At 40.8% G+C, this 20,920-nt stretch overlaps 1 protein-coding gene across 1 annotated transcript in view; it reads left to right on the forward strand.

Annotated features, from left to right (window-relative positions):
* Positions 1-14,810: 14,810 nt before the first annotated feature.
* The window catches only part of WHRN (whirlin), a 41,244-nt gene continuing 35,134 nt past the window's right edge, over positions 14,811-20,920 (forward strand). The window contains exon 1 of the mRNA XM_053473837.1: positions 14,811-15,868. Within this exon, the coding sequence (XP_053329812.1) occupies positions 14,912-15,868 (957 nt within the window). The 5' untranslated portion in view covers positions 14,811-14,911. The remainder of the gene's footprint in view (positions 15,869-20,920) is intronic.

Consider the following 20,920-nt stretch of genomic DNA (forward strand, 5'->3'; position numbering starts at 1 on the left):
GATCAGATCACTCCTGACCAACTGTTAGTTTAAAAAAATCCTGGCTCCTAGATTCACAACAAATTTGTCAAGCCCTGGCTTTAAACATGGACATAGCATTGCACATAGAGATAACATTAAACATTGACACAGCCTTACACATGGATAAAGCATTAAACATGGACATAGCATTTGTGACAGTGTAATCCCCAGGGAGATGCTTAGTGTGGCATTTGGGTACAGGTGCTATCCAGATCGTAAATATGGGTCCCTGGGGTGGAGCAATTGGAGAGCAGGGTGGGCCAATGCTCCGTTTCCCCATGCTGTGGAAATTCCATGCCGAGTTTTCCAGAAGGCAAGAAATCTGCAGGATCCGGTCCAGGATTCCTATGGGGCCGGCGTCAGGCACAGGTGCTGGACATTAAAAGCCCCTGGAGCTTGATACTCAGAGAGACTGTTGGGGGGAGAGGAAGTTCCCTGTGCTCCTAGGGCAAGGAGAGGCCCTGAAGAAGACAATCCCTGAGCCAAGTGAGGCAATACCTGCCTGGACGTTTTGTGTGTTGTCTGGGGGAGGTTTTCCAGAGCTTGGCGTAGCTGGGTCTGGCTGGGAGGTTGAGGTAGTGGGTGATTAGGCTGGTCAGTCTGCACCAGCATAGTTCAGTTAGAGAGGGCTCCAATTGGGAGCTAGGTTTTCTTTTGCAGGTTTCACAGATATGCAATACTTTTATCCAGCAAAAAGAAACTTCAGGTCCGGATCATCAATAAGTCGTCACAAACACATCAAGGCCATCCTCCATAAGCATATGTATTTCAGCCAGCAATACACAAGGGAACATACCATGCAACAGTCAAACAGTGGTTTTTGGGGTTTAAGCGGTTAAAATAAAGCGAATTTCTTTTTTTTTTTGGTTCCTGCTTTCTGCCCACAGACCATAGCAGTGCTTTGCCCGCATCCTCCACCATATGTGACAAACCCTATAGCATGAGGGCCATACATGTCACTTTTAGGGGTCCTAAGCACCTAAGTCCTCCAGGGCAATTAGAGCCAGGAACAGCAGCTCATTTTTTTTTTTTGTTTGGTTCCTGCTTTCTGCCCACAGACCATAGCAGTGCTTTGCCCGCATCCTCCGCCATATGTGACAAACCCTATAGCATGAGGGCCATACATGTCACTTTTAGGGGTCCTAAGCACCTAAGTCCTCCAGGGCAATTAGAGCCAGGAACAGCAGCTCATTTTTTTTTTTGTTTTTTTTTTTCCTCCTTATTTTAACCGCTTAAACCCCAAAAACCACTGTTTGACTGTTGCATGGTATGTGCCCTTGTGTATTGCTGGCTGAAATACATATACTTATGGAGGATGGCCTTGATGTGTTTGTGACGACTTATTGATGATCCGGACGTGAAGTTTCTTTTTGCTGGATAAAAGTATTGCATATCTGTGAAACCTGCAAAAGAAAACCTAGCTCCCAATTGGAGCCCTCTCTAACTGAACTATGCTGGTGCAGACTGACCAGCCTAATCACCCACTACCTCAACCTCCCAGCCAGACCCAGCTACGCCAGGCTCTGGAAAACCTCCCCCAGACAACACACAAAACGTCCAGGCAGGTATTGCCTCACTTGGCTCAGGGATTGTCTTCTTCAGGGCCTCTCGTTGCCCTGGGAGCACAGGGAACTTCCTCTTCCCCCAACAGTCTCTCTGAGTATCAAGCTCCAGGGGCTTTTAATGTCCAGCACCTGTGCCTGACGCCGGCCCCATTGGAATCCCGGACCGGATCCTGCAGATTTCTTGCCTCCTGGAAAACTCGGCATGGAATTTCCACAGCATGGGGAAAAGGAGCATTGGCCCACCCTGCTCTCCAATTGCTCCACCCTAGGGAACCATATTTACGATCTGGATAGCACCTGTACCCAAATGCCACACTAAGCATCTCCCTGGGGTTTACACTGTCACACATTACACATAGAGATAACATTAAACATGGACATAGCATTAAACATGGACATAACACTACTCATTGAGATAGCATTAAACATGGAGATAACATGCAACACATCGGAAGGATTTCATTTTGGAATGTATCGATTTTATTTTGAAATATAACTATTTCTGGTTTGAACACCAGTTTTACCGCCATTCATGTGAGACAGCCACGGGTGCCAGGCTCGTGCCGAGTTACGCCAACCTTTTCGTAGCCGAATGGGAAGCAGAACAGATATGGCACAACAATCCATTTGAAGCAGACCTGGTGCTGTGGAAGAGATATATATCAATGATGTGTTAATTATATGGAGGGGAACACTGGATAAATTACATCAATTTATAGAATACATCAACCAGAACCAATACAACCTAAAATTTACATTCAACATACTAAAGCAAAGTGTTGAATTCTTGGATGTGGAACTATTCACAGAAGGCAATGCTCCAGAAATTATAAAAATGCTACCGATGCCAATGGTTTCATTGATTACACAAGCTGTCATCACCCAGCATGGTTAGATAACATCCCCACTGGACAGGTGATGAGAATAAGGAGGAACTGTACACGGGACCAGGACTTTATTAAACACACCACAGATATTAAAAGTAAATTTAGGGAGAAACACTATCCAATAGAGTTATTACCGAGAAGTCAACAGAAAGTGGAACAAATGGATAGATCTCATCTACTAAAAGGAAAGCCCAAACATAATATGAACAAGAAAGATTTCAGTTTTTCATTCATTAAGGAATATAATACTAAGGCTCACCACATTAAAAAGATATTGCGGCATGTCCTGAAGAGCGAGGACATTTTAGGTCCCCTCTTACTGGAAAAACCTCAAATCATATACAAAAAAACACAAATAATTTGAAAAAACATTTTCCTCCCAACAAAGAAAACAGAAATTAATTTTAATACCTTTCTGGGCAAGAAACCCATTGGTTTTTTCCCATGCGGTAGGTGCAAGATGTGCACCTACCTACCAAGGAAAACGAACAGTTTTATCAGTAATAGGACAGGGACTACATACGAAATTAAGAAATTCATCACCTGCACCACCAAATTTGTAATTTATTTATTACAATGTCCATGTGGTGCACAGTATGGGGGAAGAACAATCAGACCACTTAAAGGAAGAATTTAGGAACATCGTGGGAACATTAAGAATTCAAGCATTAAACACGGTGTCCCGCGATACTGTAATCCATGTCCTGTTTTCTCAATTAATCAATTTTGAATCATGGGAATAGACATTGTATATGTATTATATGTATTATACATAATTCCAATATTTCGTATTTTGTATTATTGTTTGGCACTTTTCCACCCTTATTGCTCTCTTTTCCCTGGATTCATATAGACATTTATGTATAAACAAAACCCATAGTATGTTTAGTTATAGTTCATATGTTCACGTTTAATGTTTTCTCATTCATGCAATCACATCCTTAAACGTTTACATCCTATAGCGTTTATCCTACCTTCATGTTAATCCGTCTTCAAATGTCATTTAACATCTGCACTTCACCGCACAGCAGGACACTAGGAGGCGATGCAACACCAAGAAAAGTGACAGCCCTACGTAGGAGAAGCCGTTTCTATGGGGACGCGTATAAACAGAATGACGGCAGTACGCACATCCAGCCTCCAATACGTCCTCACGTATTGTGGAATGACGTAACAGCGCCACCTAGTGTACATGTGCGTACAACACGTCCTCATGTTCTGGGAAACAACGTTACACCGCCCTCTAGCGTACATGGAAGAAAATACAACGAATTACACACATAAAAAGAATGGAAGAAGCGATCAAATACTTTTTTCCTGAGGAAGCCATTAAAGCCGAAACGCGTTGAGGAAAGACTTTTTATTTCACTTAATCGTTTGACTTTTACAGATTTATATTTTATATATCATAAAGTACTTTTTTTTTAAATTTAAATAAAAGGGATATTCCCATAATAAATCTATATTTTTAAATATAAGCAGCAGTTGTTTATTCTCTGGGGGTGGTTTTCCCGCTCCCTGGCTGGAAGAAGTTGCCGCACTGTATCACAGCGTTCGGGGGATTGGACCTGAAATTCCACGACATTTGGAGAAGAGATCCTGGACACCGTGGGCTTCCCCTACCCCCCTCCCTGAGCGCACCTTGCACATAATTTTACGTGCATTGGATCCCGTGATTGCAACCATTTACTACCTTTTTCACAAGCTGCTATGAGAAGGGAATGAGAAACAGACAAAAATCTTCAGCACTATTGTGAGTGCAACTAACGCAATAATTAACACCGTATCGTCTGAACAGTCTACACTATTGTTGTTTCGTTTGTTTTTCTTACATGAGCGCCCCCTATTGAAATTGAACCTATACTTTACAACACCTGGAGAGAGTTGTTTTTAAGGAGGCAGCTGTGAGAAAACAAAAGGGAAGTATTTTTAGAGATTTCCTTATTTAGCACACACTATTTTTGGGGCACACCGGTTCTCCTCACAATCTTTTTACTAAAGCACACACACCCAGGCACTCACACTAACACAACCAGACAATCAGCACTAATACACACACCCAGACATTCACACTAACACAACCAGACCCATACATTAACACACACCCTGACACTAACACAACCAGACAATCAGCACTAATGCACACACAGACACTCACACTAACACAACAAGGCCCATACATTCACACACATGCACAGACACTCACACTAACACAAATGCATGCTATCATACCCGGAGAGACACACATAGACAATATCATACCCAGACACACACAGTAATAACATGCCTGCACACACAGTAATAACATGCCTGCACACACACTAACAAAAAACAATAGAAGAATTCCGCGCATACTCATCGAATATCATTCACTGATCTGAGGAGTAAGTATTGGGGGTTCCATCACACTATATGGCTATATAACGCTCAGTTGCCACTACATCAAAATACCCCGAGTTGGACGAGTCTGTCTAACCAGCCTTAGATATAGCATTACACATGGACATAGCATTACGCAAGGAGATAACATTACACACGGACATAGCACTACACACAGAGACAGAGACGGCCTTAAGTGTTCTGGCGCCCTGTGCAGACTACTCCTCTGGCGCCCCCCATCCCAAAAAAAAAAATTAAAACACCAGAGGAATTTAAAACAAAAACAGAGACCCATCTCTCACAACCCACCTCACTTTCTTTGTGTTTCCAGAATGAAGGAGCCCGTAACCCCAAGTGTGGTGCTAAGTGCTTAGAGCGAAGGATCCAAGGGAGAGATTTACCCCGACAGAGGGATTCAGAGATCTATAAGAGCGAGAATGTAATAGGACGGAATATTATCAAATGTATTGCTAATTTCAGACTAGCTCTAAGTGTGTTTTTTGCCTAGAAAATACATTTTAAAAAAACGCACTGGTCTGACAGCATGTAACATTATGAATGTTTAATGCTGTTTTTTTTTTCTTAAAATATAGGTGAGAAAAATACTTCTGGGTTGGGAATGGGTATAAATCACTGAAAAAAAGCAGCGATTGAAAGAACAGTACATGCTATTTTTTCTCATTAAAAAGAATAACCGTCACCAGGTTATCACGCATGCAGGAATAGATTCTAGCCGTTCTTTTAACTTTTACAAAACAGTTGCAGAAGAATCATTACCATTTGTATACAGCATATATCTGAACACGTTCCAAGATGTTTTAACTCCATAAGGACAATAGGCGGTCCCTAAGCCCATTGAACACAATGCATTTTGAGCCCGTACATGTACGGGCTTTGCCATTAAGGGGTTAAAGTCGGTACAGAATAATATACATCATTTTATAATGCATTATCCCAGCAGGTGGGAGCTTATATTCCTGAATACACATCAAGCGCCCGTTATAAAGCTTAATTTTGGGGGGGAAACAGCTACATTGGAAAGTATCAGGAATATATAATTCTGTGTACTCTATCTATTGTAAGATTACAAATCCCATCGTGCGCAGTCAGTACAGCTGTAGTAAGAGACTGAGGCCTTCGAAACCTTTTACAGATCGCACAGACCGCGAAAAGAAAGCGTGTTTTTATCCATAATCTCCTGCGGTGATTCTGCCATGTAAAATAACAAGCTATTTGAAATGGAAATTGGTTATTGATATGGTTAGGATTATAGCCAATGTTTCCAAAACATGCTTTGGAACATAGAATTGGGATTATTGAAGTTCTGAGATTTCATTAAAGATGAGAAAAGTAATGAATCAACTAATTAGAAATTATGTTGCTAAAAGGATAACGAATAAATATATATATATATATATATATATATACTGTATATATTGATTATAATAATTAAACATATATTAGTCACCCCTAAACTGCTAAAAACCACCATAGTTCTATTTTTACCAAAAGTAAATGAATCTAGAATATTATGAAATAGTATAGATTATTCCGGGGAAGCCAACAGCAAACGTGGAGAGCCATCCCGGCTAGACTTGCGCATTCGTTTTCGCCATTTTAACTGCGCTAAGAGGAGGAGAATGTCACCATTTTAATTCAACTTCTTCCATGCGTTTATTTCTTGTTTCCATGGCAACCCGGGTGGACAAATGGGATTTTCCGAAAACAAAAATGTTGGAGGAATTTCGTCCGAACAGAAGGCGGAGACGGACAGATTTTGTCTAATCCGAAGAACATTTTTTTCCATGAAAATGAACATAAACTTTCCACCATTGCCCAAGTCTCATCCTGACCATTGGGCAGTCTCATTGGTGCCCAACGTTTTTTTAAAAAACAACCCAAAAATCTTATTATTTCGCTTTTACAGGGGCTGTGTCAGGGAAGGGTGGCACTTTAATTGTGGTTGGGGTCTCATGAGACTGTGGTCTTGGTAAATGTGAAAGGATCAGAAGCAGGCCGAGCCTGTCCTGGAGCAGCTATTTGCAACCGAGCACTGAATTTGCCCATAAAAATTACCCCTGACCTTTTCTGCTGATGTTAATGACTTTTGGAGATCTCGTCGTCTCTGATAAAATAATGTCTCCATTGGGGACTGCGTGACAGGTGCAGCCGCAGCCATCGCTTTAAGTTTTTAGAACGATGAAGAAAATGAATTTCCGGGGTACAATTAACTCTGTTCTGCAGAGCTGCTTCTCGTCTCGTTTTGTCGTTAACCGACTTTTTTCCGCAATTGTCCCCAGACTTTTTAATTAAATAAAATTCCTGCTCTGCTGAGTTCTTCTAGGAAGCCTCAGAGGTAGATGTGCTGGGAAAAGGTAACATATTAACCCCTTAAGGACAATGGGCGATCCCTAAACCCATTGAAAACAATGCATTTTGAGCCCGTACATGTACAGGCTTTGTCATTAAGGGGTTAAACAAAAGAAATATACGCCCATGCAGCCTCGGGGGTAACGGTACGTTAATCCTCTGACAGTCCTGCTACTAAACAGTCCTGGAGGAATTGTTTAATAGCTACTATATCATGATGCGGTAGATGTTCCAAGGTCCATTGTAGCCTCTAAAAATAAGGAGACACATTAATGTAAACCCCCAAATGGTGTAGGTGGCCTTCAGAATCCTCTTAATGCACAAGTAGACCGTTTGACACTGGTGATGATGACATCATTTTGTTATTATTTATTAACAGGCATGCACAAGGTTTTTGGTATCTGATCAGACTCTTCTCAGTCCTCCATAGTGTTGTGGGCCGGTTGGGGAGATCGGTGATCTCCCTTTTTAACCGGCCAGCATAAGCCAGGTGCAGCAGGAGCCTCAGTCGTCGCCCAAGAGGCTACATTGTGTCTGTTAAAGAAGAAATGTGCCTAAGGCTTCCCGGGCGACGAATTCAGTTAATTTATCCCTTATTGTAAACACACAAAAAAGGCAGAAGATTGGCAACCGTGAGATCCAACTGTTGTTGAAATACAAAATGATGGTTCTAGGTTTTAGTAAATGAAATATATAATGGATCAGTCAACAGCAAAGACAATATATATATAAATATATATATAAATATATATAAAGACTGTAAATGAACCAACGAAAGAAAAATAGAGTGCAATTAATGCGTTATCCTAACATTTCATGAGCCGGATAATATAAGCACGTTGCCCAAGTCTCGTCTTCCCCCATCAGGTGCCAACTTGATTGAGATGCTGCACTGTAGGTTGTAATCGATGAAGTGTATCGCTGGGATTAATGAAGTGCTTCCGTGCTGTGGATTTGCTCAGATCAGGTCACTAAATCCAATGGCCTGTACTTTACTAAATGAAATGTTAGATTTTATAGTGGTATTTTGCTAGCGCTAACCAGTGTGGGTGTAAAAACAGGGAAGACAGTACAGCTTCATGAAATTATTTTGTTCTGTGTAATCAGGAATGTTTCGGGTAACTCTGGACCGGTGCGCTGTTCCTGCTTTGCTATTAAATGCTACATTTTCACAAAACACAAAGAGTTAAATACAGCTACCAATAGGAAACAGAATTAAGAATAACCTTGAGTATAAAAGAATTCTTTCAATGGGACGTCTCATATTTTTTTTCATGAACGTAGAAATGCGACAGTAGCCATGTGGGTTTTATAGGTTTTATAAAACATATAAAAAGAAGACTTTTCACCCGCATTTATGATCTGGTGATTAGTTATTTATGCAACTAAGTGGGGGATTTAAAAGAAGAAGAATGTGTTTTATTTATACAATTTAATTTCTATGCGACGTTAGGGTTGTAGAACAATAATTCATCAACCACATCCTAAGCTCCTAGTAAAGAGGGACATCAGGGATAAAAAGGGACTGGGCGATTTGGGTAGTTGGTGGACTGTCTGTCTTAAAAGACGAGACACTTTGGGGGTATGTGTACCACTGGGAACTAGGCTAGTGGTCATATCTAGGAACTCACTGGGTTTACTGGATTCCATAGCTTCTAATTGCACTTCACACCCATTTACGTGACTTGCCAACCCTTTCCTGATGAGTTTTGTCAAAGCCACACTTGCCATTTGCAACCCAATGCTCCACATTGTATTAAGGTTGGTTGGTCTTCTTCTGGTTAAATCCAAGGGGAAGTCCCTGGGTAGTTCCTTAAATTATAAATCAAAGTCAGTCTTATTTTATGGAACATCAGTTTCCAGCTGTTCCAAGTTTCTGTGTTTACACCCTCTATAAATGAAGACGTTTCCCAGAGGAAATAAAGAATGAGAACGAATAGCGATAAAGATGGCAGCCCGCTGGTAAAGTGACATCAAACGATGCCATATATATTCCTAACTGCCATCGCAATATGCTTATTTCCATACGTAATTATCCAGTTAAGAGTTCTTTCCAGGTGTATTTTAATCATAAATAATGCAGTTTCAACTCCATGCATTTTCACTCTAATTAAAAAATAAGATATTGCAAGACTGGAAGGCAAAAGTAAACATCCCATTAAAAAATCAGTGTCAAGATGAATGGTTCCATGAAGTATAACCAATGTGAGCTTATCTGGAGGGATCCGAGGGCCAACAAATGAAACGGAGTTTAAGTGAAAATCAAAAGCATCATTTATTGGTTCAGACTCTTCCTGGATTTTGGTCCTCCTGGGTATACCTGCATATGCTTCTGGGGCTTAGCTGGTTCATGTGGGTTTTTCCATGGAGAATGATGATGACATTTCCGTCAATTTTAAAGGATTTTTATTGGATTGTATTGAATTCATTTTAAACCACAACTATTTTTATTTTGACGGTAAATATTTTTTACAGACCACTGGCACCGCCATGGGGACTAAGTTTGCCCCCAGCTATGCCAATATCTTTATGAGACATTGGGAAGATGACTATGTTTGGTCTGAACATGGCTGGAGGGACAACTTGGTCCTCTGGCATAGATATATTGATGATGTCATTCTTATTTGGAATGGGTCGGAAGACGATTTTATTGATTATGTGAATTTTTTAAATTCTAATAATGCCAATTTGTCTTTTACCCCTGAATTTAGTGCATTGGAGATAAATTTTTTAGATGTTACATTTTTTACGGAAGGCGTTAACATTAAATCAAAGTGTTTTTTTAAAAAAACAGACGGCAATGGCTATGTTCATAAAAATAGTTGCCACCATAAGCCCTGGCTCAGAGGCATTGCAAAAGGACAACTTGCCCGGGTCAGGCGAAATTGCACCAATGAAAGTGACTATAGAAGACAGGCCAATCATATTAAAACAAAATTGATTGAAAAAGGTTACAACAAAAATTCAATCGATAAAAATATAAAGATAAAGATTATACACAAAATCGATATTAGAATTATGGCAAAGAAAGATAGAAATTTACTCTTAACCTCAAATAAAATCAAACAAGACCATAACTCTAAATTTGGTTATGCCTTTATCACTGAATTCAACACAGAATATAACAAAGTAGAAAAAATTTTAAAAAAACATTGGCCAATCCTGTTGAGGGATCCTATTTTAGGAACCATTTTACCAGAGAAACCCCCAATTGTTTTTAGGAAAACAAGAAACCTAAAAAATATTTTAGCACCCAGTTATGTGACAAAGGAGAAAAAAAAGGAGAATAATTTGCACCGAGATGGTTTTAACTATTGTTGTAGATGTAAAGCTTGTAATCTGAAAGGTGTCCAAATAATTAAAAGCTTTACAAGTACTTCCACAGGGGAGAATTGTGTGATAAAATCTCATATAGATTGCAATACAGAATTTGTAGTTTATTTACTGCAATGCCCCTGTGGTAAACAATATATAGGAAAAACAAAAAGAAAGTTAAAAGTAAGAATTTTGGAACACCTTAACAATATTAGAAAAAAAGTTAATAACCACTCTGTACCTGTACATTGTGCAAGTTGTCCCAAATTCAATTTTAAAGACTTCGTTTTTATTGGTATTGAAATAGTCAAGGCACATTGGAGGGGAGGAGATAGGAATAAAAAATTAATACAACGAGAGTCATACTGGATCCATAAATTGGAGACCATGGAACCAAGGGGTTTAAATGCAGAGATTGACTTAGTAAGTTTTTTGTAAAAACTTAATTAAGTATACACATATAAATATAAACAAACATACACTTTTTGTATATCAATAGTAATTATATACACTGTGTTATATAACATCTATATAGTTCTAAATAATTTAGTTTAATAAAACGTAATGTAAATAGTTACGAAATATCACACTTTATTTTAAATGATATAATATACACCCAGCACAATACACAATTTATATTAATTTAATTATATTTATGTATTTATATATCATACAACATACAAATAAAATATTTATTCACATTTTTTAATTCACATATAACATATACATTAACACTTAGTACAGCACGTATTTAACACATAAGTATACATACTTATTCTCTTTTTTTTATAATTATTTATAAATAGTATATATATTAGTATATATATTATATTAATTTAGAATATATACAATTAATTATTATATATTCACGCACTAATGGTAACCACAATGTAACTCACGCACATAATATTAATATAGTAGTACACAACACATTATTTACATTTTCACTCACACTAATTACTTTACTGGTAACTCACTATTAAATATAGGACTATATGAACATGTAACATCTATATGCAACATCTACATACAAACTTGGTTTATATTTTTTATATATGTATATACATTATAATAGTATAGATACTTATTTCTGAATGAAGCAATGAATTTTCTATGTCAAGAACTAATAGTGGTTAACCCTAAAATATCCAGGGATGGTTAGGTAATTCAGTTAAATTTCCGCATCTGGATGTTTGCAAAAGCTATAAATAACATGTATATGTATTATAGGATGTATATTATTATTTCTATCTCCTTTATTTTAGATTCTAGTATTGTGCAAACAATTAACTATTTAAACTGGACTTTACAATAAAAAAGACGGCATTCAGAAATAATGGACACTACTTTGGAACATATTTTGGAACGCAAAGGGTTACTACCTGGAAACAAGAAAATTTGTGTTCATCTAATTGAAACAAAGGAGGCGTGAAGACTTTAGACCAATAGAAGAACAGATTGGATGATTTAAGGAGAGGGCGGGCAAGGGTTTTTAGTTTATATTTTGTTAGCTTATGCTTCTTGATGTATTATAACTAGTCCCTGATGAAGTCAACATATGACGAAACGCGTTGGACTTAGTTTTTTAAAACATTAAGCATTTTTAATGGGCTATTTTAAATAAAGAACTTTTGGAAGATACCCTGCCTGCCTATCATCCGTTTGTATCCAGCAGATGACCGGTTTTTAAAACTTTGAGGTGGTTTTAAAAAGTTCCAGTAAATCTTCAGGATTCCTAAGATACAGGCTATCTTTAAGGCGCAGTTCCTACTACAATCTTGTGAGTGTGGCACAACTAGTGGGGGCTGTTTTAAACCTTTTAAACGTTATTGCACCATTTGTGGTTTTTATTCTCTCTACAGAGTATTTTTAAAGCTGTATCCCCAGAATTTGTTCTGTTTTATCCATATACCTGTTATAAGGGGCTTTTTGAAGGAAGAGTCCTTGGGGAAGCTACCACATATGTGTTCCGAGGAATGAATAGAGGGTTAAAAAGCTAAGTACCCTGTTTTTATATTTTTTCATTCTTGTAGAACACAGTTACAACTGTATTGGGTTTTTCCATGTGCCTGGGACCACTCACTGTCCTGCTTGTCCATTACTATGTCCAGTGCTGTGGACTGTGGTTCCTTTGCTCCCCCCATGGGCACCAGCTGCCTCGGTAGCATGGCCCTCAACATTTTAGGGGTCCAAATCGGAACACCCTTGTTGGGGGGTGTGACCAGAGGTGGGGTGGGGTGGGGTTGGACAAGTGGGCAGATTCAGAGAATTACAAGGTGGTCATGTGGGAGCTGCAGCTTCATTGAGAGCTCTCCAGCACAGACCTCCATTGATTTTAGGGCTTCCAGAGGATGTTCCCAATAGGCCCATTCTTCCCTCACCCCACAAAAGTGGGACAGCTACCCTGGGGCGTTTGGGAGGTATGTGGCAGTACTACGGGGTCATATTAAGTGACCCCTCTGAGCCCCCACCTTCCGATTATAGTAGCCAGCACAGCCGGTGGCAGCGTGGAAGCCAAATTATCATTGAAAGCACCAGGAGCCCCCAAAGTGTGCGGGCCTTTAGGCATGTGCCCAGTGTGCCAAACTGATAATTCAAACAATTACATTAAAATGTGACTGCTTATTATTAACTAGACTCCTGCGGTATACACAGTGTACAGCAGTATGCAAGCGTACAGACATTACAATACACAGTGCTCATTGTCGTACATGTTTACAGCTCTGTACCGCGCATGTACCGATAACATACATTGATAGACATGTATGTATAAACAGCAGTTCTGGCTCTGACACCTGCATAAGGTTGGGCACTGTGTATACCTGTGTAATGTTATTTATCAATGTGTATGCAGCCGGTGAAATGTTAACATACAACATGCGTCAGAAACATGCAAGAATATTTATACTGCCAATAATACCCCTCTAGTATATGTGACACGTTCATGCTGCAACGTATGTATCACGCCTAGTGTAATGTTGACACACAGCAATCTGTATAAGGCTAAGCACTGTGTATACTACAGGGGCAGATCATAGCAAAATAACAGGAGGTTAAGCTCCTTGCTGCTTCGTGTAATTATCAAGTCGAGCGGCTGTGCTGGGTTAAGCACCATGCATATTAGTGTTGTCTTCTCTGTCTCTTAGCAACGGAGACATTACTGGGAAACGTCAGATCCGGGAGAGACCAAGAAATACACCGAGAGACACCTGTGACAGGGTCACTAGAGACATCTGGCTGAGCTGTGAGAGAGGCAGACATCACTCTGATGAAGACTGGAGAAGGAATGCAGAGAGAATGAGAGAAAGTGAGGGCTTCTGTCTAAGAGACACATCTCTCAGCTCAGTATGAGTGACAGGGTCTCTTGAGAGAGGCAAGAGACACCCGAAGGGTCCAGAAGTGTATGGACATAAAGGGGAGCGAGGCTGACTTCAGAGACCTGCGTCTGGACAGGAGGAGGCAGAGAAGAGTGAGCATACTTCTTCAACGAGGTAGAGCAGCGATCACCGAAGAGATATGTCTACGAAGCTAAATGTTTATCCCGGCTAAAGATCACTCGAACCAAGAGAAAAGAGGGAATCTACTATTGCAAGACGCAGATGGAGAGACAGCTGTCTGACACAAAGGTGGAGATGAAGGTAGAAAAGACTGTCGGAGACATATGAGAGTCCGAATAGACCGAATAGACATCAGGAGAAGGACATCTGCCGCCAGTTTGAAAGAGGTACTGAATGCCACCTGTTAAAGTGTAACGTGAGGTAGAGATGCAGAAACTGTGCGTAGACTGTCAGAGAGTGACGGGTAACGGATCCATGTACATAGACCAGGAGGGAATACCGTGCAGAGACTTCTAGTTATAAGGAGTCAGAGAGACCAGATACGGGAAGGAAGAATAGATGTATCTGCATTATGTTTATGTGCGGGGAACTCATACGTTGCAGATAGCACACGAGACCCACAGGATCACCTTGAGAAATTGAAAAAAGGACTGGGAGGGGGAGGACACATAATAAAGCAGCAGGAGACACTTAAAATACCGAGATCAATACAGATACGCTAACGGCAGGAGCTGAGAGAGAACTGGGAAAACAGAGCGCGTCGGGGAACAGAGCTCTTAAGCGTTAAGTGGCAAAGTGACAGCTTAGCATCTTAGAAAGTGGCAGGGGCCATAGACGGAAAAACACAGAGTGTCTTCAGATGGTCATCGTGAACAGTAGAAAGCTCGAGACTGAGCGGCGTTTGTTTTGTCTTTAGGTTGGACAGCGAAGATAACCCCATTGAAGTTTGGTATGCAGAAGTGCCTCATGATACAGATTCAACCCTTCAAAGTGGCCGAAAACAACATACTCTGACGTCTCCTCCAGCCTTTGGGCAATGAATTCTGAACCAGGAGCTCTTCGCCCCTCACCGGGGGGAACCATCCACCAGTCTCAAGGTGGCTCCATCCTTCATTTTCCTGGAGGCTCCATCCATTCTTCCTCTTCTGGTTCAATCAGCTCAGGAGATGTGGGGCGTGTATTGTCCTCAAATGTTCGGCGGCTGCATGGTGCCCTGACCCGACTGCTCAGTGACCAGGAACGGGAGCAGCTTCTGCATTGTCTGAGACTGTACCACTCTCGCCGAAACGTATATGATCTGGTGAGGACCCTACGCCTCATATTGCGGCCTCAGGATCAGAGACAGCTATTCCCCATGCTGCGCCTTGTTATCCCACGCTCTGACCAACTACTATTCGACCAGTATACCTCCGAAGGCCTCTATATAAAGGATTTGCCAGCTGGGCAATCTGGTTATAGTTCAGTTCTATCTGATGGGGTGTCAGGGTTCAGCACACCAGTATATGGCACAGGTCCTGCATTCAGCAGCCCAGTTCCAGGAACAACCCCATCCAACAGTATCCCAGTAACAGGAACATCTCCTGCCTTCACTATTTCAGTACCAGAGACAGCCTCTGCCTTGAGAGTTCCAGCACCAGGGACAGCTCCTTCCTCCAGCGCACCAATGCCTGGGGCAGCGCCTGCGCTTAGTACGCAGACACTTGGAGCCATTCTAACCCCTGGGGTTCCGTATGCTGGGGCACATGCAGGTTTTAGCAACTCCACCCCGGGGACCTCCACACCTGAAGTCCGCCAAGTCATATTGAAAAGGAACCGGAACCAAGAGGGTCTGGGGTTCAGCATCCGTGGCGGCATTGAACATGGGATTGGCATCTACGTGTCACTGGTAGAACCTGGCTCACTGGCAGAAGAGGAAGGATTAAAAGTTGGGGACCAGATTCTGAAAGCTAATGGCCGATCCCTTGACAAAGTGAGCCACGCAGAAGCAGTGAAGGTAAGTGACAGTCTACAATCTCTGGTTCTCATCCTCCTCTGTCTGACAGCAGGATTCCAGTAAGGAGTGTTTGGTCTTTCATGACAACTTCCAATCTATTCAGATCAATATTTTATCGATTGCATGTCATCTTGTCTTCAAAGAACATTTATGGTCCTAAGCATAGTCCTAAACCATGTTTAAGAACACCCATAAAGACTACCTGTTGATAAATGTTGATAAAACATACAATAGATATAAACACCCACTGCCACAAAACCAGAATTAAGAACGGATCATACGAGGAAGTCAGTTCCTGCACCGCAATCTAAATCCCGTATCCAGTATCTTAAGGTCTTTTATAAAATAATAATCAGCAGGGAAATTTTTGGTTCCTAAAGATCCAGGTTTAGGGAAAACTGGTATTACCCCCAATAATCAGGGAGAAGACGTAACCCAATGGCCGTGACATATTTAATGGATTCATTTGACCTTCCTGTGTTAAGACATGTTGACCTAATACTAGATGTGTTAAGAACTTAAAGGGCCAGCCTTATTTTGGAATAAAGTAACGAGTGGGCATTGAGATTTTTGAGGGGTAGCATTTTTTCCTTTTGGAGACCAGCATTATGTCGTTACTTAGTAGCGTATTTTTGAATTCTAATCAAAATATTATCTGTTGGTGTTATTGCCTACGATTGTCTTTTGAGGAACCGACAGGATAAGATGTCATAGTCTTAAACTCGAGAGTCTGGGGCTTGGATGTGATTTAAGGAAGTGTTAGTTCATTAAGAGGCTGGTAGATATGTGGAACAGCCTTCCAGCTTAAGTGGTAGAGGTTAATAAAATGAGAGAATTTAAAGAGGCATGACACAGGCACGAATATACTGAATATATCTGAACACAAGACCAAGGATATATCTCTGAAAAGGGTTCAGCCCTTTATAGGTTTAGACATCCAAAGGAAAACAATTGACCAAAGCCATCTTGCACTAGCAGCAGTGGCAAGAATTAAGGGGAACTTCTACTGGTAACAGATAAAAATATTGTCTACATAATAAAATGTTTTCAGGCTGTTGCTTATTAGCCATATCTATGTGTTCTCACCAATCAGCTAGCCAAACACTCATTCTCATACTGCCTGAGGTAAATAATAGAATGGCTTAGCCTTAATCACCCACCCAGACATTCGCACTAATGAAAGTCTGTGGAGGAAAGGGTTTCATTGTATAAGTCGGACAGCTCAGTGTGAGAAAATATCACAACAAGTCTACAGATAAAGGCAGTTTATTGAACAAAATGAGATCAGACCAGGTATTTGTCAATGCCGACCCCCATCACTGTATACAGCACTGGGGTTATTACTGTATACAGTGCTAGGGTTATTAACAGTGCTAGGAAAAGCAGACCTTTTAAACATATTCCTTCTAGATACTGGTGGTAGATCTGACGTTCATTAAAAATTAAGATTTGCCGCTATCGCTACACTATTTTACTGGTGGGCATAAGCCTAGATTTCTGCAGACTTGTTCAACATCACTTTAGGTAAGAGGTGTAACAAGAAATCACAGGGCCCCGGAGTGCCTCTTTTGCCCCCAAGCAGCTTATCAGTGCCCCCAAGCAGCCTGCCTGTGCCATCTTTGCTCCAGCTTGTCAGTGCCCCCAAATAACTTATCTGTCCCGAACAGCTTGTCTTTGCCATCATTGCCCCTTGCCCCCCCTCCAACATTCACTCTGGCACACATAAAACAGACTTACATAAATGTACACATGCTAACACACACACATACACATCTCTGCTCACAAACACATAAACATAGACATCTATGCTCACATAGGGTTATGTATAGACATCTATGCTCACATACACTTTTACATAAACATCCATGCTCACACACCCTTATACATACACATTTATGCTCACACACATACAAACATATATACCCCTCCTGCCCGCCAACACCTCCTTACTTCTCCTGCAGACTTCAGTCTGCCGCTCACACATTGGGTCATGCTTTCCTTTCCAACCTAGACCGTCCTGTTCGATGTCGGAAGTGCCCTTTCTGAGGCCGGAACAAGTGGTCGCAGGGGTCGCCCTGGCGCCCTACAGAAATGGGCCCCATCGCAGTTGCAGTAGTTACACCACTGCTTTAGGAGGGACATGCACATTTAACATGTAGATTGTAAGCTCCTTTGAGCAGGGCCCTCCTTGTCTTTTGTTTTTTAAGTCCAAGTTGTTATGTGATGCACTACTTGTTTACCCATTGTACAGCGCTGCTGAATATGCTGGTGCTATATATATCAAGTAAAGTCCTCGGAGGAACAGCTTTTATAGTGCAGTATACATTGAACTTGCCTTATATGAGGTTCCAAGGTTTTTTTTCCATGGGTTTCTTTTGCTTTGTATTCAGGAAAAGCCTGTACCATGGGAACCGGTTAGTGTAGCTGTGCGTTTTGTATTATATCCTTCCCACATAAGTCTCTGTTTACCGGGTCTCGGACACGCTTGTTATTTCGCACGTATTATGTCTTTAATAGGATCAGGGCCAAGCAAGATCCAGAGAAGGGTCCCTGTCACAATAATTGGTCACGATTGCTCATCTGATTAATCCAGAGCGTGGAGCAGACTGTTTGTCGGCGCGCGTGGGGGTTGGTCATTAATCCCTGTGAAATATTGGGTCTGAAGGAACATAAGATGCCAGGGATCATTGGGAAATATATGCCGGCTATGAATTTATTAATGAGTGGAACACAGTGAGCTTTATCTAGAATCAGACAGAGAACGTCCAGAAGTAGCTGGGCATCTTCAACAGAGAGAGACGCAGAAAGGTTCCTGTAGCACACGGCCATCAGCGGATAAACATGTCACACAGAGAGATATCTGAGAGAGCATCCTTCTAGAGAGATCTCTACATTCTGTAGCTAGAGAGAGAAACTCACTGGACTGTATTGTTGTATATACTTCTCCTCTCTCACACCAATACCACCAATTGATATGCGTGGAGAATAATCCGCTCTGCGTTGTGTATTAATGATAAATGTAATACCCCTTGTTACCTCCTCCAAGAACTAACATATAACCGTATCCCCTTTTCCAGATAATATATATGTCTAGTTCTACTAAGGCTTTCTACCCGATATTACAATAAAACAGCCAACCCAAGATTCTTACCAGAGAGAGAGCTTTAATTAGAATCTGCCCAGATTAATGCTACAGCAAAGACAAAACCTGAGTTACAGTGATATACAGATGACAATCATTCATACCAATCACAAACATCCCATCTATCTAATATCTGCTGCTAAGTGTGTATGCTGTGTGGGTGATGTGCTAAGGGTGAGACTCTCCAATCCAGTCTCCCTTTCTGTGTGTTTCTACAATGTCTTTTTAAGGGATTTCTCTATTGATGTGTAAATGAGGTCCCTGTCCTGTGTTCCCAAGACCCCACCGTGTGATGTTATTGACTTGCTATGTTTCCCATGCCTATCTCCAGGTGATGCATTTCCTTCCTTCTCTACATAGTATGCAGGTGTGATATCTTCTTACAGCTGTCTTTCCTGTTACTTCCCCCCTAAGTGGCTTGCAGCTATCATACATACATATACACACACATAAACTTAATCAAGCACATATTAATTACAGATATACATACTTTGTATTTACCCCAACACTCCCCCACTTGAATAAGATCCATATAGGAACTTATTCATAAAGACATATATTACAATTTTATATCCCTACAATTGATGCTAGCTCTGCTCGTTCCTGCTTGGTGTGTGTTTTTTTCAGTTCGTTCCTCCATAAGCAATATAGGATGAATAAGGAACAAATTAATACAAATTGCAGGAATACAAATATTACAGAAGCAGTTCTTAATCCTGGGTGTGTGTATACATTGTAGGGGATGCTCCACCAGGGCTCTTGAAAGCTGTGTGTAATTTCTTTAGTGCTGGCTAAATTTTCTTTCACCAGATCCTGTAATCGCACAACCCTTCTATTATTTCTTTTAAATAATGTATCCAAATCTATTTTAAGTGGCGGGATTGTTTTAAATAGTGAGGGAATCATCTTATTCCAATTTCCCAGCTCCTCCTGTACCATGTTCACAGATACCTGTGTGAGTTGAACGTTAGCTCTTATGACCTCCTTACCCACTTTCATGGAGCCATAGGTGAGATTAACACACCATCCTGTAGCAGGTACATTACAAGGTACAGTTTGTTGCCAGAGAATTTTAGATACACCCAGTGCACAGATCGTAGGGCCCTGCCCATGTACCACCCTTTTCCATCCATTTACAGTTCTGTGAAGGTGATCTGGGCAGCTCCCTGAGCTCTCCATTATGCATCCATCAGACCGGACTAGGGGTTCTAGTACACAGGAACAAAGCCAAGCATTTTTACGTCTGTCACAGCAACTGGGGTTAATAATCTTCCATAACTGGTTTTCTTTTACCACCAAGCGGGTTTGTGGCAGGAGTTGTTTTAAAACATTAGTGCCATTAGCCACGTCTAACTCACCCAGCATAGTCATCTTATAAACAGGTACAGGCTGTTCTGTCCAAACTGGAATGTCGATTATTAATGGAATTACCTTTTTCCCTACTTTACACTTATTGCACCAACTCTGTAGACTTTTAATTTTGGAAAGGACTACATTCTGGCAATCTATGCCAAATTCCCTAACCAGATCAAAAACTAGGGTAGAATTCACAATTCTGGGCCATTCCCCTTGTTTTATTTCTTGGAGGCCTAAATTTAGGTGTTCAACTAGTAGATTTCCGACTATACCACATACCATAGCCTTGGACACATCATTATTCTCAACTGATTCTCTCAGAGCATTTACAGATATATTAATCCATTGCAAATCTGCAGCAACTGTGTGAATGTTCTGTATTGATAGATCAGTTTCGGCTAGAGTGTTAAATTCCACACATCCCTCTTTAAGTAAAATTTGTTGCAACCCATCTACAAATTTTTGTTCTCGTGAGTTTAGATCCTCTATGTCTCCTCTATTCCAAATTGAGGTCCCCAAACTGAATCCTGATATTATATCAGTACCCAGATCCC

The sequence above is a fragment of the Spea bombifrons genome, chromosome 8, assembly GCF_027358695.1.
Source record: "Spea bombifrons isolate aSpeBom1 chromosome 8, aSpeBom1.2.pri, whole genome shotgun sequence".
NCBI lineage: Eukaryota > Metazoa > Chordata > Amphibia > Anura > Pelobatidae > Spea > Spea bombifrons.